Source organism: Nomascus leucogenys, chromosome 14 (genome assembly GCF_006542625.1).
Source record: "Nomascus leucogenys isolate Asia chromosome 14, Asia_NLE_v1, whole genome shotgun sequence".
Taxonomy (NCBI): Eukaryota; Metazoa; Chordata; class Mammalia; order Primates; family Hylobatidae; genus Nomascus; species Nomascus leucogenys.
The window spans coordinates 50,504,176-50,524,014 of NC_044394.1; the positions used below are offsets into that span (position 1 = coordinate 50,504,176).

The 19,839-nt window shown below is 49.9% G+C and overlaps 1 protein-coding gene across 1 annotated transcript in view; it reads left to right on the top strand.

Moving 5' to 3' along the window:
• Window positions 1-19,839, top strand: part of SDK2 (sidekick cell adhesion molecule 2) — a 309,169-nt gene that overhangs the window by 151,866 nt on the left and 137,464 nt on the right. Inside the window, exon 3 of the mRNA XM_030827794.1 lies at window positions 19,246-19,352. Within this exon, the coding sequence (XP_030683654.1) occupies window positions 19,246-19,352 (107 nt within the window). The remainder of the gene's footprint in view (window positions 1-19,245; window positions 19,353-19,839) is intronic.

Genomic DNA, 19,839 nt, shown 5'->3' on the forward strand with positions numbered 1-19,839 from the left:
AAAAAAAAAAAAAAAAAAAAAAAAAAAGCCAAAAAAACAGAAAGGCAGAGAGAGGAGTTGGCTCTGGGGCGTAAGGCTCCCAGCAGCCAAGGTCACAGCTTCTGACACCTGGGACTGAAGCTCCCCAGGCTGCTTTGCTGGGCCAGGGCTTGTCTGAGATAAGGATGTGTTGAGCCGTGTCAGGGTGCTGTTAGAGGGTGCTGAGAGCAAGGACAGATAAAGGAGTAATAATAACATTAATAATAACGGCAACAGCTAACTCTTAAAGATTGCTGACTATGCCTTACGCCAGCCCATGTCCTAAGCACACTACATGTATTAACTCATTGAATCCTCACACTGGATCTTCAGGTAGGGGCTATAGTAGGGTGGTTAAGAGCATAAAATCTAGAAGCCCACTGGGGCTCTGTCAACTACTGGCCGTGCAAACTTGGGCAAGTTCCTTAACATCTATGTTCCTTGGTTTCCTGATCTTTTTTATCTGCCACATTTGGATATTATTATTTCTGACCTCATAGGGTGGTTAATAAGGAGTAAATGCATTATCACATGTGAAATGCTTAGAACACTGCCTGGGGCCAGGTGTGGTGGTTCACGCCTGTAATCCTAGCATTTTAGGAGGCCAAGGGGGGTGGATCACTTGAGCTCAGGGGTTCGAGACCAGCATGGGCAACATGGCAAGACCCTGTCTCTTAAAAATAATAATAATAATATAAAAATTAGCCAAGTGTGGTGGTGCGTGCCTGTAGTCCTAGCTACTTGGGGGGATCGCTTGAACCCAGGAGGTTGAGGCTGCACTGAGCTGAGATTACCCCACTGCACTCCAACCTGGGTGACAAAAAAAAAATCTCAAAACAAAACAAAACACTGCCTGGCCCATATTAGTACCTATTGTTAGTACCTCTATTTTATAGATAAGTAAATGGAGGCACAGAGAGATTAAGCAGCTTGCCTAAGGTCACACAGCAAGTGAAATACCCAATCAAAAACCCTCCTTCTCCACCTGTGTCTACCATTCCTTAGAGCAGAGCTACTTGGGCAGAGCAAAGCCGAGTGGTTTGACTTGGGATGCCTTTGTGCTGTGCTTTAGCGGGGTGCCCTCCAGCCCTGCAAGCAGTGGGCCTGCCCCAGCTTCTTGATCACCCACTGTGAGTTAGACAAAGTGTCAGGTACCAGGGTCACTCCAAGAACAGGCGGAGCTTGCAGCCTTGCTAGGGAAGTCAAGACAGGCCACCGAAAAAGTCAGAACGCAACCCCAGAGAGCAGGGCAGCTCTGAGAGAGGACACAGCTCTCAAGCTCTGGTGCTCAGTAGTGGAGGAAGGCCCGGGGTGGTGTTGTAAGAAGTCTGCTGTGAACTAGTCAAAACCAGGGCCACGTGGCAGGTTCTCATGATGCTAAATCCACTCTTTGCATAAAATTGTGTGCCCTTTGTCCTCTTTTGATGTTAAAAATGGCCTTTTTAACAAAGAAAATGAAATCTGCATGACAGATTTTTTTTTTGCTTTTGTTGTTTCACTTTTTTCTTGGCCAAATTAAAGTTAGCTACTCTACCTAGATTGAAATAGACATTGATGATATAGCGATAGGCATAAGTATAGATATAGATCCCAGAGTGGAGAGCCTCAGCCACACCTGAAGCCTTGCCGCAGATACAGAGGGTCAGTGCTGGCCTTCAGGCAAGGCTGCCAACAGCAGGCACTGCAGGGAGGCTAGGGGTGGCCTCTTTCCAGCATCCCTTGACCTACCAAGCACGTTATAGGGAACAACCTGGAGACTGTGGCTCATCCTCCAGCCCTATCAACATCCAGTAATCCCAGAACACCTGGTCTCAGGAAACCCAGAGCTTGGTGAAGCCCAGAGAGCAGGACTCAGTGGGACAGGAAGCTCCGGCCATCTGGGCAGGGTTCATGCCATCACAACTCACCAATCCCTGCCTGGTACCTACCTCCAAGTTAATGCTTCCAATCCACTTACTCCCCCCCCCCCCCCCCCGCCGCTCCAATCTTAGTATGAATTAGCTTGACAAAGTCATTCCTCCCCAAAGATGACCAAGTCTTCATTCCCTTAAGGTCCCTGGGATTTGGAGATGCTGAAAGGCCTGATGTTTAACTCCTTCCCTCTGGCCTCCAGGGAAGTGACCACTATTGTCTTGGTGGGTAGCAACAGGAAATGAATGGACCCGAAGTAGAGCTGGGAAACAGTGCATTTCTAAGCAAAGTGTGACAGCAGCAGTAATATTTTCATCTAAACACAAGCAGCTACTGATACCACAGTACATGGAGACAAGGGTATTGCTATTACACTTGTTGTTGTCGTTATTACTGCTAATTCCCAGAGCCTAACACAGTGTCTGGCACGTTGTAGGCACTCCAATATGGGTTGAATGATTCATAACAATGGGAAACTACATAAGGACACATTTCGTGACTGCTTACCGAACGTCAAGCACTGTGCTAAGCACTTTACAGTCAGTTCTGCTACCGTGCGATGGATACGTTTGTAGAAATCAGCTTGCTATGCCAAACTGTGCGATAAAAACCAAAGGGCTTATGGGGGAAATGGAGTGGGGGCAGCAACATGCAAAAACTTCATTAGCAACACATTAAAAAAGAAAGGAACTTAATGAAGATGATTGCACAATTTTACACATATTAAATGGTTAAGAAATGCATAACTACTATAATACTTATGGCACTTTGCCTTGGAAAAGGCTCCCAGTTTGCTTGCGGAAGTAGGTGTCAGAAGGGGTACAGCTTATAAGTTACTGTTAAGTGGTAGAAGGAAGGTTGTCAGAAATTGAAAAAAAAAAAAAAAGTTGTAACACCAGGTGTGGGTGTGTCACATCTGCAGTGAGCTGAGGCCCCCAGACCCATGTGCATTTTGTGCACAACTGTGCATCCCACCTCAGCTGGGTGCAATTTTCTGTATTGACTCCTGCTTCTTGCAGACAAAATTGTGCATAGCAAATGCAAAATCCACAGATGCTCATATCGTTCTCTAATACATCAATCGCAGTGGAACAAATGTGTGTTTGAAAACAAGCCTTACAGCGAGCTGCCTGAACTTGTATTTTCTATAAGACAGCCATCTTGGCCGGATGGTGGCTCACACCTATAATCCCAGCACTTTAGGAGGCCGGGGCGGGCGGATCACGAGGTCAGGAGATCAAGACCATCCTGGCTAACATGGTGAAAACCCATCTCTACTAAAAAATCCCAGTGAGCATGGTGGCTCACACCTATAATCCCAGCACTTTAGGAGGCTGGGGCGGGCAGATCACGAGGTCAGGAGATTGAGACCATCCTGGCTAACACGGTGAAACCCCATCTCTACTAAAAAATACAAAAAATTAGCCAGGCGTGGTGGCAGGCACCTGTAGTCCCAGCTACTCAGGAGGCTGAGGCAGGAGAACGGTGTGAACCTGGGAGGCGGAGCTTGCAGTGAGCCAAGATCGTGCCACTGCACTCCAGCCTGGGCAACAGAGCAAGGCTCTGCCACAAAAAAAAAAAAAAAGGACAGCCATCCTTACTTTGCCTGTTATACAGATGGAGTGTCCAAGGTATAATGAAGTTCCGTCCCCTGTCTGAGGTCACGTGCTCAATGAGTGACAGAGCTGGGACCAGAGTAAAGGGTTGTCTGAAGCCACAGCCAAGGTTGTTAAAGACTGTGACTCTTTGGGGCTGTGATCAGCCTTTTCATCAGACTGTGATCAAAGTCATCTCACAGACTGGGAAACTGAGGACCAATGAGGCAGCACCCACCTCCGTCATCACCTAGACCCGTTTCCCATTTGAAGCCTTGATTCTGACTTCCCAGTCTCCCTCACACCTGTGGCACCATCTCATCACAGAGCATCGTAAAGTTTTGTGTGCAAGGACTCACGCTGGGAACACCATACATGCAGATTCTGATCAGCAGGTCTGGGGTGGGGCCCAAGATTCTGCATTTCTGACCCACTCCCAGGTGATGCTCCTGTGGCCAGTCCCCACACCTCACTGTGAGCAGCAGGGCTGTGGAACGCCTTCCACCTCTTGCCCTGGCCCTCCCGCCCCATCCGTCAGTTCCCTGCTGGCTGAACCTGCTTCCCCAGCCAGTGGACCCGGTCATCACCCTCTCAGCCTCCCTCTTGCCAGTGTCTTCAGCCCCCTGGCATTGGGGTCCATCTGTCACAGCTTCCTGGAAGAGCCCCAGCCTTGGGTCAGCCCAGCTTTCAACCCACCTTGCTCCTTCCATAAGGCTACCGAGCCCTGCTGAAGAAAGCCAGCCACCTGTGTAGATAGCACCTGTACAAAGTCAAGGTAGTGGCCAAGCGCAGTGGCTCACACCTGTAATCCCAGCACTTTGGGAGGCCGAGGCGAGTGGATCACCTGAGGTCAGGAGTTCAAGACCAGCCTGGCCAACATGGTCAAACCCCATCTCTACTAAAAATACAAAAATTAGCTGGGCATGGTGGTGTGTGCCTATAGTCCCAGCTACTCGGGAGGCGGAAGCACGAGAATCACTTAAATCTGGGAGGCAGAGGTTGCAGTGAGCCGAGATCGCGCCATTGCACTCCAGCCTGGGCGAGAGAGTGAGAGTCCATCTCAAAAAAAAGCAACAAAAAGAAAACAAATTCAAGCCACTCCCTCACCTGTGCCTTCCCGCAGTTTCCCCAGTCAGCTTACTCATCCTCCACAGATGCTGTTTTGAACCACCAGCCCACCGCCCCTCCCTTCACTGCCCCCTTCCATGAGGAAATAGGAGCATTGTAAAGAATTCATTTCTCCCACTTCCTGCCACCCTGCTTCAGTTAACTCTGCCCTACCAGGCCTCTCCTTCTGCCAGGGACTGCACTCCACTGGGTACAGGACCCCAGACCCTCAGGAACTGGCTGCTGGCTCCATCACTTGTCCTCTCTTTCTGCCTCTTTCTTTTTTTTTTTTTTTTTTTTAGAAGCAGAGTCTCACTCTGTCACTCAGGCTGTAGTGCTGTGGTGCAATCATAGCTTACTGCAGCCTCCAACTCCTGATCTCAAGCAATCCACCTTCCTCAGCCTCCCAAGTAGCTGGGACTACAAGCACATGCCTCCATGCCTGGCTAATTGTTTTATTTTTTGGTAGAGATAGATTCTTGCTATGTTGCCCAGGTTGGTCTCAAACTCCTGGCCTCAAGCCATCGCCCTGCCTTGGCTTTCCAAAGTGATGGGATTACAGATGTGAGTCACTGCTCTCGGCCTCTACTTCTCCTAACTGCTCCCACCACCAATGTTTAACCCTGCTCAAGTCTCACATCTTTAAAAACCAAAGTCCCTCCTATAGACCTCCCTCTGCCCCACATTCCCTCTCTTGCCAGGAGCCACTCTCCTCTTTTTAGCACACAACTTTGCATTCTCCACCTGTCCAGACCCCTCCTCTCCTCGCCGGCTGTGCCCACTGAAACTGCCACCCACCCCAGACCATCAGGTGCCCCCTCATGCTAGCACCAGTGACATCTTTCCACTGTCCCCTGGCCCCCCAGCACCATTGTACACAGTCAGCCCCATCACCTCTCTCCAGTCTATGGCAAAGACCAAATTGGCCTCTAACCCTTTAGCCTTGACCAACTCCAGTTCCCTCTCCAGTCTGCGGTCAGAGTGACCTTTGTACACATGTAAACCTGCCTATTTTGCACCAGGGGTTGGCAAGCATTTTCTGGTCCAGGACAGACAGTGAATGTTTGAGGGTTCACAGGCCACACAGTTTATGGCAACCTTCAACTCTGCCTGTGCAGCAGGAGAGCAGCTGCAGATGCTGTGTCCACAAATGTGCATGGCTATGTCCCAGTAAAACTATTTAAGGATACAGAAATTTGAATATCATATAATTTTCATCTGACATGAAACATTACTCTTGATATTGTTATATTTTGCTAAAAATGTGTGAACTCTTTCTTCCTGGTACACCTATTGTAGAGGCTGTGGCTGTAGATTTGACCCGTGACTATAGTTTGCTAAGCTCTGTTTTATAGCCCTAGTTAATACCCTCAACATATTTCTACTATCCTCAGGAAAAGGCCCAAATTCTTCAGCCCAGCCCACAAGGCCTAGTGGGGACTGGCCCAGCCATGAAGTCCAGCCTCCCCGTTATCCCAGCCAGGCTCTTTCTCTGGCCAGCACCACAGTTGATGTCTGAGGAATCTCTGTCTCTGACATCTACTTATCATGCCTGGCACTCTTCAACCATCCTTGCCTTCCCCTCAGGATTGGCACTGGACAGCACCTCCTCCTTTCCTTCCCTCGCCCCCTCAGCCTCCATCAGCACCTGCACTTACTTGAGCCTTCCTGCCCTCAGGAAGGAGGTGGAGAGGCCCAGCCCCCACCTCTCCACACATGCACACCCTCCCAAGTCCCACCCATCTCTAAGTCACCCCACGGCTCAAGCCTCAGCTGTTATGGGTTGAATTGTGTCTCCTCTAAATATCATCCTCTATATGTTGATGATCCTCCAACTTATCCTCTATATGTTGATGTCCTAACCCCTAGTGCCTCAGAGTGTGACCTTATTTGGAAATAAGGTCATTGCAGAGGTAATTAGTTCAGCTGAGGTCATACTAGACTAAGGTGGTCCCTAAATCCAATATGATGGGGTCCTTTTAAGAAGACAGGAGAGGCCAGGCACAGTGGCTCATGGCTATAATCCCGACACTTTGGGAGGCCAAAGAAAGTGGATCATTTGAGCCCAGGAGTTCAAGACAAGCCTGGACAACATAGTGAGATCCCATCTCTATTCAGAAAGAAAAGTGGGGGAGGAGAGAAACCCAGAGAAGAGAATACCAAGTGAAGGCAGAGGCAGAGATTGGAGTGATGTGGCTGCAAGCCAAGGAACACCTGGGGCCCCCAGGGCTGAAGGAGGCAGGAAGGATTCTCCCTGGGAGCCTTCATGCAGGGCATGGTGCTGCTGAGCTTGACTCAGACTCCTGGCAGCCAGGGCTGTGGAAGAAGAAATTTCTGTTGTTTTAAGGCACGCAGGCCGTGGTGCTTTGTTACAGCAGCCCTGAGAAACAAATATGCCCCTGGATGCCCCAGTGCCCTGCTTTCCCCAAACAAGTAGGGCCTCTCGCATCAGGGAACCCACTCGCTGTGAGGGAAGAGGCTCCTCAGCTAGCACCACTCTGCATTCAGCAGGTCTTATTAGGAGGCCGCTTCTCCCAGTCTGAGAAGTAATTGAGTCTCCCCTGCACACCTGGGAGGCTGGAGTGAGCCTGGAAAAGTGGATCCATGGGGCTGCTCTGGCTGCCCACCATGATTAGGCCACAGAGACCCAGCCCCTTGGTTCCCTGAAACCTGGTTTCCATGCAGCCTCTTTATCAGCTTGTTTTAATTTGGTTTCTTTCTGATCCACCTTGGCATGAAAAGAATCATAAAGAATTTCAGCTGGGTGCCAGAAGCCCGGGACAAAGGAGTCCTCCCCAACCCCGGGAGTGGGAGCTGGATGGCGAGGCTTTCCTCCCCGAGCCAGAGGAGCAGGGAGCGGTGAGGAAATTCTAAAGCACAATTGTAATCGAGGTGAGAGGAGATGCTTCTCTCATTTTGCTTTTCTGTTTTCTTGTTTTTTAAAAAATAAAACAAAATAACCACACCGCCTCCCCCAAATCTCAGCATTTCTTTTTTCCCAGCCATTTAAACTGAAACCTGAGTTTTAACTCCTTATACCCTGGACAGGGCTTGTCTTCTGTGGTTTTTCATTCCTTTCTGCTCCTAGTAATAAAACGTTCGGTCTGGCTGGGCGCGGTGGCTCATGCCTGTAATCCCAGCACTTTGGGAGGCCGAGGCAGGTGGATCACTTGAGGCCAGGAGTTTGAGAGCAGCCTGACCAACATGGTGAAACCCCAAATCTACTAAAAAAAAAAAATATATATATATATATATATATATACACAAAGATTAGCCAGGTGTGGTGGTGCACATGTCTGTAGTCCCAGCTACTCGGGAGGCTGAGGCAGGAGAATTGCTTGAACCAGGGAGGCTGCAGTGAGCCGAGGTCATGCCACTGCACTTTAGCCTAAGCAACAGGATGAGACTTCACCTAAAAAAAAAAAAAAAAAAGTTCTGTCTTGTGTCACTGTTCGTGCTGCAGAGATGTCCGCGGGTCGCCCCACTCTCCTCCCATCTATGCAGTGGCTCTCTCCCAGCTGGGCTCAGACACAGCTCCTGCATCAAGGCGAGGTCTGGGCAGCCCCCCCAGAGGAATTTCTTTCTGGCATGTGAAGCAAAAACAAGCAGAGAAGACCTACCCCAGAGCAGTCCCGAGGGCCCCAGGACAGGTCAGGGGGGTTGGGTATAGGGCAGGAGCATGGATGGGGTCACATGGGCCTGAAAGGGAATCTCACTTTGGTGCCTTCTAGCTGGGTGACTTCAGGCCACATGCTCAACATCTCTGAGCCCAGGTCCCCTGGCTGTAAAATGGGAAGAGGAGTCCCTTCCCTTGTAGTTGACCTGGGAATGAACCAGATAGCGTGTGTCAAGTGTTTGGCTCACAACCCAATATGCTGCTACTGTGGTTGTTATTTAGGGAGGGATCCCTGCATATTTTTTCAAGCAGTGGGAGTCCTGCTCACCCAGGAGGAGTAGCCGTCTTGGGCTCCCAGCCCTGTCCTGCCCTCATCTCACCTCGATGGCTCCCTCAGCTCTCTCCTTTGTTTTCTCATCCAGCCAGACCTCTGTGGGGACCACTGGGCTGATGGATCACAGTTTAATGAAGTCCTTATCCTTGTTCATTGAGAGCACTTAATTGGCCCAGAAGGTCCCAGGGCCGACAGACGCCTTCCCCCAGCCATCGCAAGCCAGAGCTGTCACCGTGATAGCGGCCCCCAGCTCGATAACACCGCCATCCTCTCATTGAACGCAGGGCCGGGGGATCAATCAGAGCCTCATGGGCTCTTCTGGCAAAGCGGGGGAGGCTCGGTGGTGGCAGGCAGGCCCTGAGACATCTCCTCCCCTTATGAAGCAAACCACCCGGCAGCAGGTGCTTGTGCAAGCCCCAGGTTGTGCCTCAGCTGAGCAGCCACTTTAAGGCACATCTGTATCCAGCCCTGCTCAGCCCTACGAGGAACCAGAACCAATAGGATATAGACCTTCTTCTTCTTCTTTTTTTTTTTTTTTTTTTTTTTTTTGAGATGGAGTCTTGTCATGCAGACTAGAGCACAGTGATGTGATCTTGGCTCACTGCAACCTCCGACTCCCTGGTTCAAGAGATTCTCCTGCCTCAGCCTCTTGAGTAGCTAGGATTACAGGCACATGCCACCATGCCCCACTAATTTTTGTATTTGTAGTAGAGGTGGGGTTTCACCTCTACTGGCCAGGCTGGTCTTGAACTCCTGACTTCAGGTGATCCTCCTGCCTCAGCCTCCCAAAGTGCTGGGATTACAGGCGTGAGCCACCACACATGGCCTATCTCCCATATTCTACAGTCGGCGTATTAGTCGGGGTTCTGCAGAGAAGCAGAACCAATGGGAGAGAGACAGATGCATGAGGTTCGTTATGGGACTTGGCCCATGCGGTTATGGAGGCCAGCCAAGAACACCAACTGCCGCCTGCAAGCTGGAGACCCAAGAAAGCCAGTGCTGTAATTCAGTCTGGGCCCAAAGGCCTGGAAACTGAGAGCCCATGGGTGTTAAGTCCTAGAGTCCGCAGGCCGGGAACCAGGAGCCCTGGTGTCCAAGGGCAGGAGAAGACGGGCGTCTCCTCCCAAGACAGCACATTCCTCCTTCCTCCGCCTTTTTGTGCCATCCGAGCCGTCAGTGGATTGGATGGTTCCCTCCCGCGTTGATGAGGGCTCTGGCTATGTCCTGCGAGGGGAGAGGGCTTTCACCACTCTGTCTCTGTCCCCTGTCTTTTTGTCTCTGTCCCCTGTCTTTTTGTCTCTCTCTTTCTCTGTCTCTGTTTCTCTGTCTCTGTCTCCCTGTCTCTCTCTTCTTTACTCCATCTGCTGATCCAAATACTGATCTCTTCTAGAAACACCCTCGCAGACACACCCAGACCATCCTTTACCAGCTGTCTGGGCAGGCATCCCTCGGCCCAGTCAAGTTGACACCTAAAATTAACTATCACGTCAGAGTCAGGGGTTCCTCCCTGTTCTGTCCACTGCGGGTACCCCCCCTCCACCCTGTGGTTCCCTAGAAGGCAGGGGAACACACTGCCCGAGTCTCCCCTCCTCCGAGGGACACAGAATCTTTCCCTATCCCAGTGTCTGTCCTCTGGGAGGGGACAAGTCAAGGCCCTCCCCCACCTTCCAAGGATTCTGGAACCCTGTGCTCAGCTCACCTAGGCTTGCCTGTCCCCTCCCCAGTGCCTGCTCCAGAACCAATTCTGGATCTTCCCCTAACCCTTCCCCTCCTGAGGCTGCTGCCCCCCCTTCAAATGGCGGCCCTCTAGCCCCCCAGCCAGGAGCACAGCATCCTTCCCCAAGCACCATCCACAGAACAGGCTGTGCCTGTCACCGACTCTCACTGAAGATGTGGGAGGGGAATTACAGCACAGGACGGAAACTGCTTAAAATAGAAAAACAGACATCGCTGTTCCTGAGGTGCCCTGCCAGTCCTCACCACGGGGTGCAGCTGACATTACCCTCCCTGGCCAGCCTGCTCCCACTACCCAGCCTCTGGCTGTGTCCTACATGGGGAGAGGGCTTTATCTCTCTGTCTCTGTCTTCTGTCTCTCTTTGTCTCTTTCTCTGACTCTGTTTCTCTGTGTGTGTCTCTCTCTGTCTCAGCCTCCCTGTCTCTCTCCCTAGATCTCCCTGTCTGTCTCTCTGACTCTCTCTCTCTCTCTGTCTCTGTCTCTCATTTTCACCCCCACTCACCCCCAGCAGATCCTTAGGGCTGCTACCAGAAGGGAAATTCAACATTACAGCCACTTGATCATACTGAACAGTTGCGCTCTATTTGCCTCAACCCTTTCCGTGCCTGAGCCTCTCCTTCCACAATCAAAAGACCCACTAAAGGGGCTGCCCAAGCCATTCGGCTCCTTCTTCCTGGGCCTCCAGTGTACTAGACTGGCCAGCACTTGCCAACAATTTTTGATTAACGTGGCCCAGATCAAAATTTAGGCCCTGCCCAGGAATATTCTGCCTGTGTCTATGTGAAGCAGGAGGAGGTAAACAGCCAAACTGCCCTCTTCTTACCCCAGGAATGAGAGACCCCAAGCCATCGGGTACATATCCCATTGAGATTCATGCTGTCAATGTGCTAGACTGTCCCAGCATTCTAGGTACTTAGTTGTGTGGCCTGGGGTAAGTTACTTTCTCTCTCTGGGCCCCGTTTTTCTCATCTGTGAACCGAGGTTTATGTCAGCACTGCGTCTGCAGTACTGTGAGGATCAGATGAGTGGGTATGTTAAAGTCCTAGAGGGAGAGGAGCAGAAAAAAATAACTATTGGGTACTAGGCTTAATACCTGAGTGATGATAAAGAAAATAAAACTTAGGTCAGGTACGGTGGCTCACGCCTGTAATCCCAGCACTTTGGGAGGCCAAGGGAGGTGGATCACCTGAGGTCAGGAGTTCAAGATCAGCCTGGCCAACATGGCAAAACCCCGTCTCTACTAAAAAATACTAAACATTAGCTGGGCATGGTGGCGGGTGCCTGTAATCCCAGCTACTTGGGAGGCTGAGGCAGGAGAATTGCTTGAACCCAGGAGACGGAGGTTGCAGTGAGCCGAGATCGTGCCATTGCACTCCAGGCTGGGCAACAGAGCGAGACTCTGTCTCAAAAACAAATAAAAATAAAATAAAATTACAGCAATGTGATTTAAAAATATAAAGTCCTTAGAACAGTGACATTTATTATAATAAGTTATTTTGTTAATTGCATAATGGTATATTGTTATTATTTATTACCTGGTACATGTTCTTTTCCCTTTTGATTGCCCTGGACAGAGTTTTGCCTGATTTCCTGAAGAATCTTTGCAAAAGCAAACCCACAAATATAGTCAGTCTTTTTCTAGCAGGCCACCAGTCCAGTGGCCAGGTCCTCGAGCACCACCTAAGTCTTCCTGCTGCAGGAACAGGCACAGTGTGTGCTCACAGGTGTCTGAGGACACACACACACGCGCGCGCACACACACGCACACACGCACGCGCACGCACGGACATGCACACGCTCAGCACTTGCTGTCTCTCCTGCCTGCTGCCCAAAAGTCCATGGGGAGAGGCAAGGAAATCTGGGTTCCCAAGCTCAGTGGCCCACTGCTGCCCCTGGAATCTGTGTTGGCCTCAGACATCTGGGGTGACACCTGCAGGCAGCAGGCACACATGATCCCTTGACCCCCCAGTAGACATGATGACCCACCTGCCTTCTCTACCTGAGCACAGTTCACTTGAGGAGGGGAGGCCTCATCCAAACGTGTGTGCACAAGTGTATGTGCACAGTCATGTATGAGTTTGCAGGGAGGTGGATTGCATGAGTTTGCATGTGTGTGCACAACACGGCATGTATGAATGTGCATTGTACCGTGGGTGGGTATGCATGAGTGTGCTCCATGTATGTGCACAAGTGTGCACATGTGCACTCACACACACCCCCTTCCTCCATGGGAGCATCACCACGTGCATCTCCAGGCGTCTGATTTATTAACGAGGACAATACAAGGAGAGTGTGCCTATTATTTCTGGTGTCCACATCAGCTCCTGACAGCTTCGTGGAATTGAAATATCTTATTTAATGCGAGTAAGAATCATTTTAAATATCAACTGTGACACTCAAGGACTCAAACCAAAAAGGGCATTGTGTGTTTCCTCGTGTGCTGGAGAAGATGCCACATTTGTTAGGCAGTTATTTTCCCCCCTGCTCCTCTCTTGTCGCTAAAAATCCAATTATCTGTCCTGGCTCTTCCTCCCACTGTTGTCTTGCGCCCTCCACCCTGAGCTCATCTCTTCATCTTCGAAGAGTGGACTGAGCCGCAGGGTCCTGCCGGATTAAAATCAGGACAATCTGTGATGGGGATGACGAGAACGGGTGTGGATTCTTGGCATATCTTCTTTCACTGCCCTCTTTCTGCCCCCAGCCCCAAGCCCAGCCCCTGAGGTGCTCTCTCCACTGCCTGCTGCTTTTGACCATTGAACTGGGAGAAAGCAAATCTTCCTCCACCCAGAAGATTCCTCAATACTCTGCAGCTGTCAAAAAGCCCAAGGAAGCTCCACGCACAGCTATGGAAAGATTTTTGAGACATATTGTCACTTGCACAAAGCAAGGAGCAGAACAGTGCGTACAGGAGGCCATGTCTCCTGTTTATAATGGGGAGGGATTCTAAATGCGTATTTGCTTGCATTTGCATAAAGAAGTTCTGAAAAGACACTCAGGAAACTAATGACAGTCGTTTCCTCCCTGTGTGTGTTGGGGATCAGGATGACAGGGCAGCTGGGGGACAAGGGTGGGAGAGACGTTTTGCTGTGTACTTTTTCTTTTCTTTGAATTTTGAATTGTGAATATATTTCCTATAATAAATAAAAAAAGAGCGGTCCTTCGAAAGGACCTAGGGGTGGGTGAATCCAGGTGTGCACTAGCTCCCAGAGGCCACAACCCAGCAGCTCTTCCTCGCTGAATGGAGAGTGAGGTTGCAGGTCACCCAGCCACCGTCACTGTTCCTCATCCCTGGAGGAGCCAGGTTCCTACTCTTCCACCTCGGGGAGGCACATGGAGGTGAATAGGAGGCTGGGGGGTCAGAAGCCGGGAATGTGCCAGGCAGGGAACTCCGTGCTCCCCTAGTGCTTGACTGAAGCCCCTAGAGGATCCCCACTCTAGGGGGAGGACCCCTGCCTCACCCTCTTAGTCCTCCTCTCTGAGCCTCCCCGCCAATGACTCTGACATTTGCCCCCTCACTTGGCAAGCATTTGTGCAGGCATTTGTATCCACGGCCTCTCTGGATGCTCACATCAAAGATGGCCATCATTATTCCCATTTTACAGACAGGGAAACTGAGGCTTGCAAGGTCCCATAACTTGCCTGGGCCACACATCTAAGAAAGAACAGAAGTGAAAGTCAAGTGTAAGTCTCCCCTGAGGTGGAGGTCCTGGTGCCTTCTCCAACACTGCACTTCCTCTTGAGTGGATCGGGTGTGGACCCTTCAGCTCAGGCCCTGCTGCTCCTCCAGGAGCCATTTCATCCACCCCCGACCCCCGGGGTGACCTGGATGGGGCTGGACTCAGCCAGTTTCCTGCTGAGCTGGCAGCTACGGGTGAGTGGGACAGGCAGAGCTGTGGGCTGAGTGTGTCTTGGTGGCCCAGGAGGGAGCGCGTTGGGGATAATGAGTGCTGTTACTGTCATTATCGGAGATGCTTACAGGGCGCTGGACTCGCAAACCGAGAAGCTGGCCAAATGCCTCTTCCACCCGCCTGGGAGGCAGGGAGAGGAGAGCTACAATTTGGGTGGAGTGAAGTGGGTTTCCCTGGTAGGAAAGGCAGTGGGTGGAACTGTTACTTTAAATAATGTTGCCTACAAGCCAGAAATAGGTCTCCCAGGCAGGGAGCACCAAAGAGACAGCCCAAAGAGACAGAGGCGGAGGAGCGGGAGAGAGGTTGTACCCGCACTGCTGGGGCAGGGAGTACCTGCCCTCAACTGCAGAGGGGGACAGAGGGCGACCTGGGGGAGGGGAGGGGCCAGCAGCCCATGGGCTGTCCTCGTGGCCCTAATTAGACCCTAACTTGGACCTCAACCTTCCAAGTAGCAAATAGACATAGTCCTCGCTACTTGGAAGGTTGAGGCAGGAGAATCACTTAAACCCAGGAGTTTGAAGTTACAGTGAGCTAGGATCTCGCCATTGCCCTCCAGCCTGGGTGACAAAATGAGACCCTGTCTCTAAAAAATAAAAATAAAAAAAAGAAATGGGCTTTTATTAAAGTTTAAATTTCACCACGCTTCACTGACATCAGCAAACAAATCCAGATCCAATGAGCCCCTGGTGCCTTTTTTATAATGTATGCTTAAATTATGTGCACAATGTGCAACTTTTTATTTTATTTTTAAAATAAAAGCAATATATGCATACGATAAAGAAAATTCTGATGGCATAGAAAGACATAAAATCAAAAAATAGAAGTTTCCTCCCTCCCCATCCTGGGTATCTCTCCCAAAAGGGTGATAACACATTCTGGAGTATCCATCTTGAAAAAACTTTATGCCTATCCCAGTGTGTTTGTGTGATTATAAGTGTGTGTGTTTGTGCTTGTGTATTTGTATACACATAATACACAGAAATATATATATACTATTTCAATTTACCCAAATGGAATCATAGCAAATAGTATCATGTCATCACACTATTCTTTACTCTTTTTTTTGTTTGTTTGCATTTTTGCAACAAACTTAAATTATTATTGGTTTTTTTTTGAGACAGAGTCTTTGTCGCCCAGGCTGGAGTGCAGAGGTGCAATCTCAGCTCACTGCAACCTCCGCCTCCTGGATTCAAGCAATTCTCCTGCCTCAACATCCCAAATAGCTGGAACTACAGGCGTGCACCACCACACCCGGCTAATTTTTGTATTTTTAGTAGAAACGGGGTTTCGCCATGCTGGTCTTGAACTCCTGACCTCAAGTGATCTGCCCACCTCGGTCTCCAGAAGTGCGGGGATTTTTATTGGACCAGTTTGTATGATGTAAAACATTAAGGGTTTGGTAGCCTGTATCAATGAACAGCAACCGATAAGAATATGTTATCATTCTTGTCCCTAACAGTCAACTATGAGATTGTTTAGCATCTTGCTATCGCATGCTTTTATTTGCAAACCTTCCCCTCCTCCCCAGCTCTTACTTTCTTCCCATGCTCTGTGTGTCTTGGACACCTTCCTACCTCCTCTCATACATGTGTTCATTCTGTGGCTGCTGTATCATTTATTGATCCAATTCCATTTTGATGGACATTTAGTTTGCTTCCAGCTTTTGTTTGTTTGTCCCTGCGATGGCAAGCAAATGCTACAGTGAACATCCTTGCACATTTTTTGTCACATAGTTGCTAGTGTATCTAAAAGGCCAGCTCGCTGGGAGCGGTGGCTCACGCCTGTAATCCCAACACTTTGGGAGGCTGAGGTGGGTGGATCACCTGAGGTCAGGAGTTCGAGACCAGCCTGGCCAACATGGTGAAACCCCATCTCTACTAAAAATACAAAAATTAGCCAGGCGTGGTGGCAGGTGCCTGTAATCCCAGCTGCTTGGGAGGCTGAGGCAGGAGAATTGCTTGAACCTGGTGGATGGAGGTTGCAGTGAGCCAAGATCATGCCACTGCACTTCAGCCTGGGCAAAAGAGTGAGACTCCATCTCAAAAAAATAAAAATAAATAAATAAAAGGCCAGCTCCCAGGAGCACAACCTCTGAGTCAAAGAGCTGGCATATTCTAATTTTCATAGACTTTTTCCCAAAGGCTGGACCAATTTCCAGTACCATACCACTAACAGTCCTGTGGGTATAACTTCCCCTCCCCCCCACTCCTGCCAACACTGGGTTTGACCACACCTGAAAATCTTTGACGATCTGCTAGGCAAACATGGTCTCATCGTCTTGATTTGAATTTCTTTCACTATGACAGAAGTTGAGCATCTTTTCATGAGTTTATCAGCCATTTCTATTTCTTTTCCTCTCTCTGGTGCTTTTTAATAATCTCTGATTCCATTTCCAAAGGCAGAGAGCTTTTCTAACCCATCTCTTCTTCTATCTCCTCTCTAGGGTCACCCCATCACTTTAGAGACCCAGACAGTTCCCCCACAGTGGCCTCCCCTCACCTCGGGAGAGAGGGCAAGCAAGCAGGAGAGAGGGCTGAGGGTGGATTTGAAGATGAGGTGAAAGGAGGAAGAGAGATTTGCCAGAGCTTGGGCACTGCTCTCTCCCCGCCATCACGCTGCGCACAGTAGCAAGAGACAGATAAGAGCTGCAGCCGGTGGCAGAGATAAGGGGCTTGGGCAGCCAGAAGGTTCTGGAAAATGCTGCAGAGCCAGAGCGAACTTGGCACGTGGCCAGTTGTGAGTCAGGCCTGCACGGACCCAGGATGGAGGCTGGGGCCCTTGGGATGTGACCTCAGCTTCACAGCCAGGCTTGGAGTCTGAAAGGCTCTGTTGGACTTTGCCTCTTACAATGTGTGAAACTTACAGGTTACTGACAAGATATTTCTGAGCCTCAACTTCCCCACCTCTAGAAGGAAGGTGCTAGTAGGGTTAGTGTGGAGATTAAATCACAGGCTCTCAAATACTGACTGATGACAGTTTGCAACTGTCCTCATAAAAGTCAGGCTAGGGTAGTGGGCTTTGTGTAAAATTTAAGTTTAAAAATTCATTAAATATTGGCTAGGTGCTGTGGCTTACGCCTGTAATCCTAGCACTTTGGGAGGCAGAGGTGGGAGGATCGCTTGAGCCCAGGAATTCAGGAACAGCCTGAGAAACATAGAAAGACCCCCCTCTTTTTTAAAAAACTTTTTTTTTTAATATGAAGAAGGAGAAAAGTTTCAAAAATGCCTTTATGCTGAGATTAGGAGTTTTTTGTCATCTCAGAAATGTCCTTTTTAAATTAAATGCTGACCATTTCTATTTATTTTTCTCCCTGGCACTTTTTAATATTATCCCTTTTTAAGTGTTTTTGTTGTTGTTGCCTGATTATTTGTCTGTTTGCTTTCTGGTTGGTTGGTTTTAATAATCTTGGCAAAGGAAGAAGTTCACAGTCTCATGTTGGTCCCACTTTTTTAAGTGTTACTGGTTCATGATATTCAATAGGCTGGGAACTGCTGTGTGAAATGAAGAAATGTATGAAAAGTACTTAGTATGGTGTCTGATGCAGAGATGGTGCTCCGGAAGGGGTGGTTGTTGTTTCATTCTTGGGAAGATGATGATGATGACAGGCCCTAGCCAGATCTCATGTATTAATAAAACAAAACTGGCATCTTCCAGGAATAAGGCTGCTGCATCCCAGGGTTGGCACACCTAGAGATACCCTAGAGGCAGGCGTCAAGGAACTTGTCCACCAGGTCAGCTGGGCAAACCCTAGGATACCCATGAATTGGGGAGAGGCGTCCTAGGACATCCCTTCTTCCTCTGAGGGTCCTGTGGGACCATTGCCTAGGGATGGGAAAGGTGACCACCAGGGGCTAACCAGGAGAACTAGCCCCTGGTCTCTGGTCCCCTCTATCCACTCCTGTCCCACTGTCAGAAGCTCCTCTCACTGACCTGCCTCCTCCTTGCCTCTCAGACAGGTGAGTGTACATACATCTGCTCCCAGCCACCTGCCCCTCAATGCCAGAGTCTGCTGCTCTGCGGGTAACGAGTGTTTCTGGAGTGAGCTTTCAAGGGGCCAGCCTGAAGTCCCGCATCCTGTCCCCAGAGCCCACGGAACACTAGCCTGTCTGGTTCAGAAGGCTCTGCCCAACCCCGCCAGCCCAAAAGCTGCAGTGCAGCTGTATTATTAGTCCGTTTTCATGCTGCTGATAAAGACATACCTGAGACTGGGCAGTTTACAAAAGAAAGAGTTTAATGGACTCACAGTTCCATGTGGCTGGGGAAGCCTCTCGATTATAGTAGAAGGCAAGGAGGAGCAAGTCACATCTTACATGGGTGGCAGAAGGCAAAGAGAGAGGACTTGTGTGGGGAAACTCCCCCTTATAAAACCATCCGATCATGTAAGACTTATTCACTATCACGAGAACAGCATGGAAAGACCCACTCCCATGATTCAATTATCTCCCACCTGGTTCCTCCCACAACACCTGGAATTATGGGAGCTACAACATGAGATTTGGGCGGGGACACAGAGCCGAACCATATCAGGGGCTGTCTGTAATTTTTAAGGAAGGAATGATACTGAGCATTTGGGAAAACATGTAAATTTCCCTGTCTCTGTCACGTCCATCCATTTCAACTAATATCCATAGCACAGTCCTGTGGAAGGACCAAAAAAAAAAATGCCCCCAACTTTCTCAGTCATGTGAGTCACAGGTCAGGGAGAACAGCTGCTTCCATCAGAGCTGACACAGCCCTAGGGTCAGGGTCAAGGATTTGGGTGCAGCACCTTCCCTGCTTAGAGAAGTGCATACTAATTCCCAGGCAGCTGAGCAAAAGCATCATTGGCTGTGGAAGAAACCCTCCTATTTATTGATAAAGACCTTTGTGTGATCCTATGACATGGCCAGGGAGTCAAGAATTCCCTGGTACTCTTATTCCAAAGAGGGTGACCTGGCGACCTCTGACTTCTGAGCCCAGTCTGACCTCTGTACCCCTGCAGCTGCCTGACTTGCTCACTGGCTGTCTCGTCTGTCCCGTAGATACATGATCACCAGCCTGGACCGCACCCACGCTGGCTTCTACCGTTGCATTGTGCGGAACCGAATGGGGGCCCTGCTGCAGCGGCAAACCGAGGTCCAGGTGGCCTGTGAGTACAATGGGGACCCAGGGGCAGGGGGGCAACTGTCGTGCCGGGGTGGCACCCACCAGCCACATCCTGGGCAGAGCCAGATCCCGTCGTGGCCATCAACACCCACTGAGTGCCCATAGTGCCCCTTCCAGCCAGCGACCTCATTTTACAGTTGGTAGAACCAAGGCCCAGAGAGGTAGCAGGCCCTCTTCAAGGTCACACAGCTGTAAGTCTCATGCATATTTGCTGACCCTGTGACCCCATGACATGTCCCGAGAGCCAAGAGCTCTCTGGTGCTTTTCACTCATTTTAGACAAGGGTGGCCTCGTCTGTGTCCTTTAAATGGGACCAGCTGATTTGTGTTTCAAAAAAGGGCTTTGCACCTGCTTCGAGTGCCTCCTCTGTGGTCCACGTCACACCTGGGAAGGGGCATCTTCAGAACGGCCACTCTGAGCCTCTCCAGCTACAACCCTCTTCTCAGCAGACTTCCCAGGGCCTTCATGAC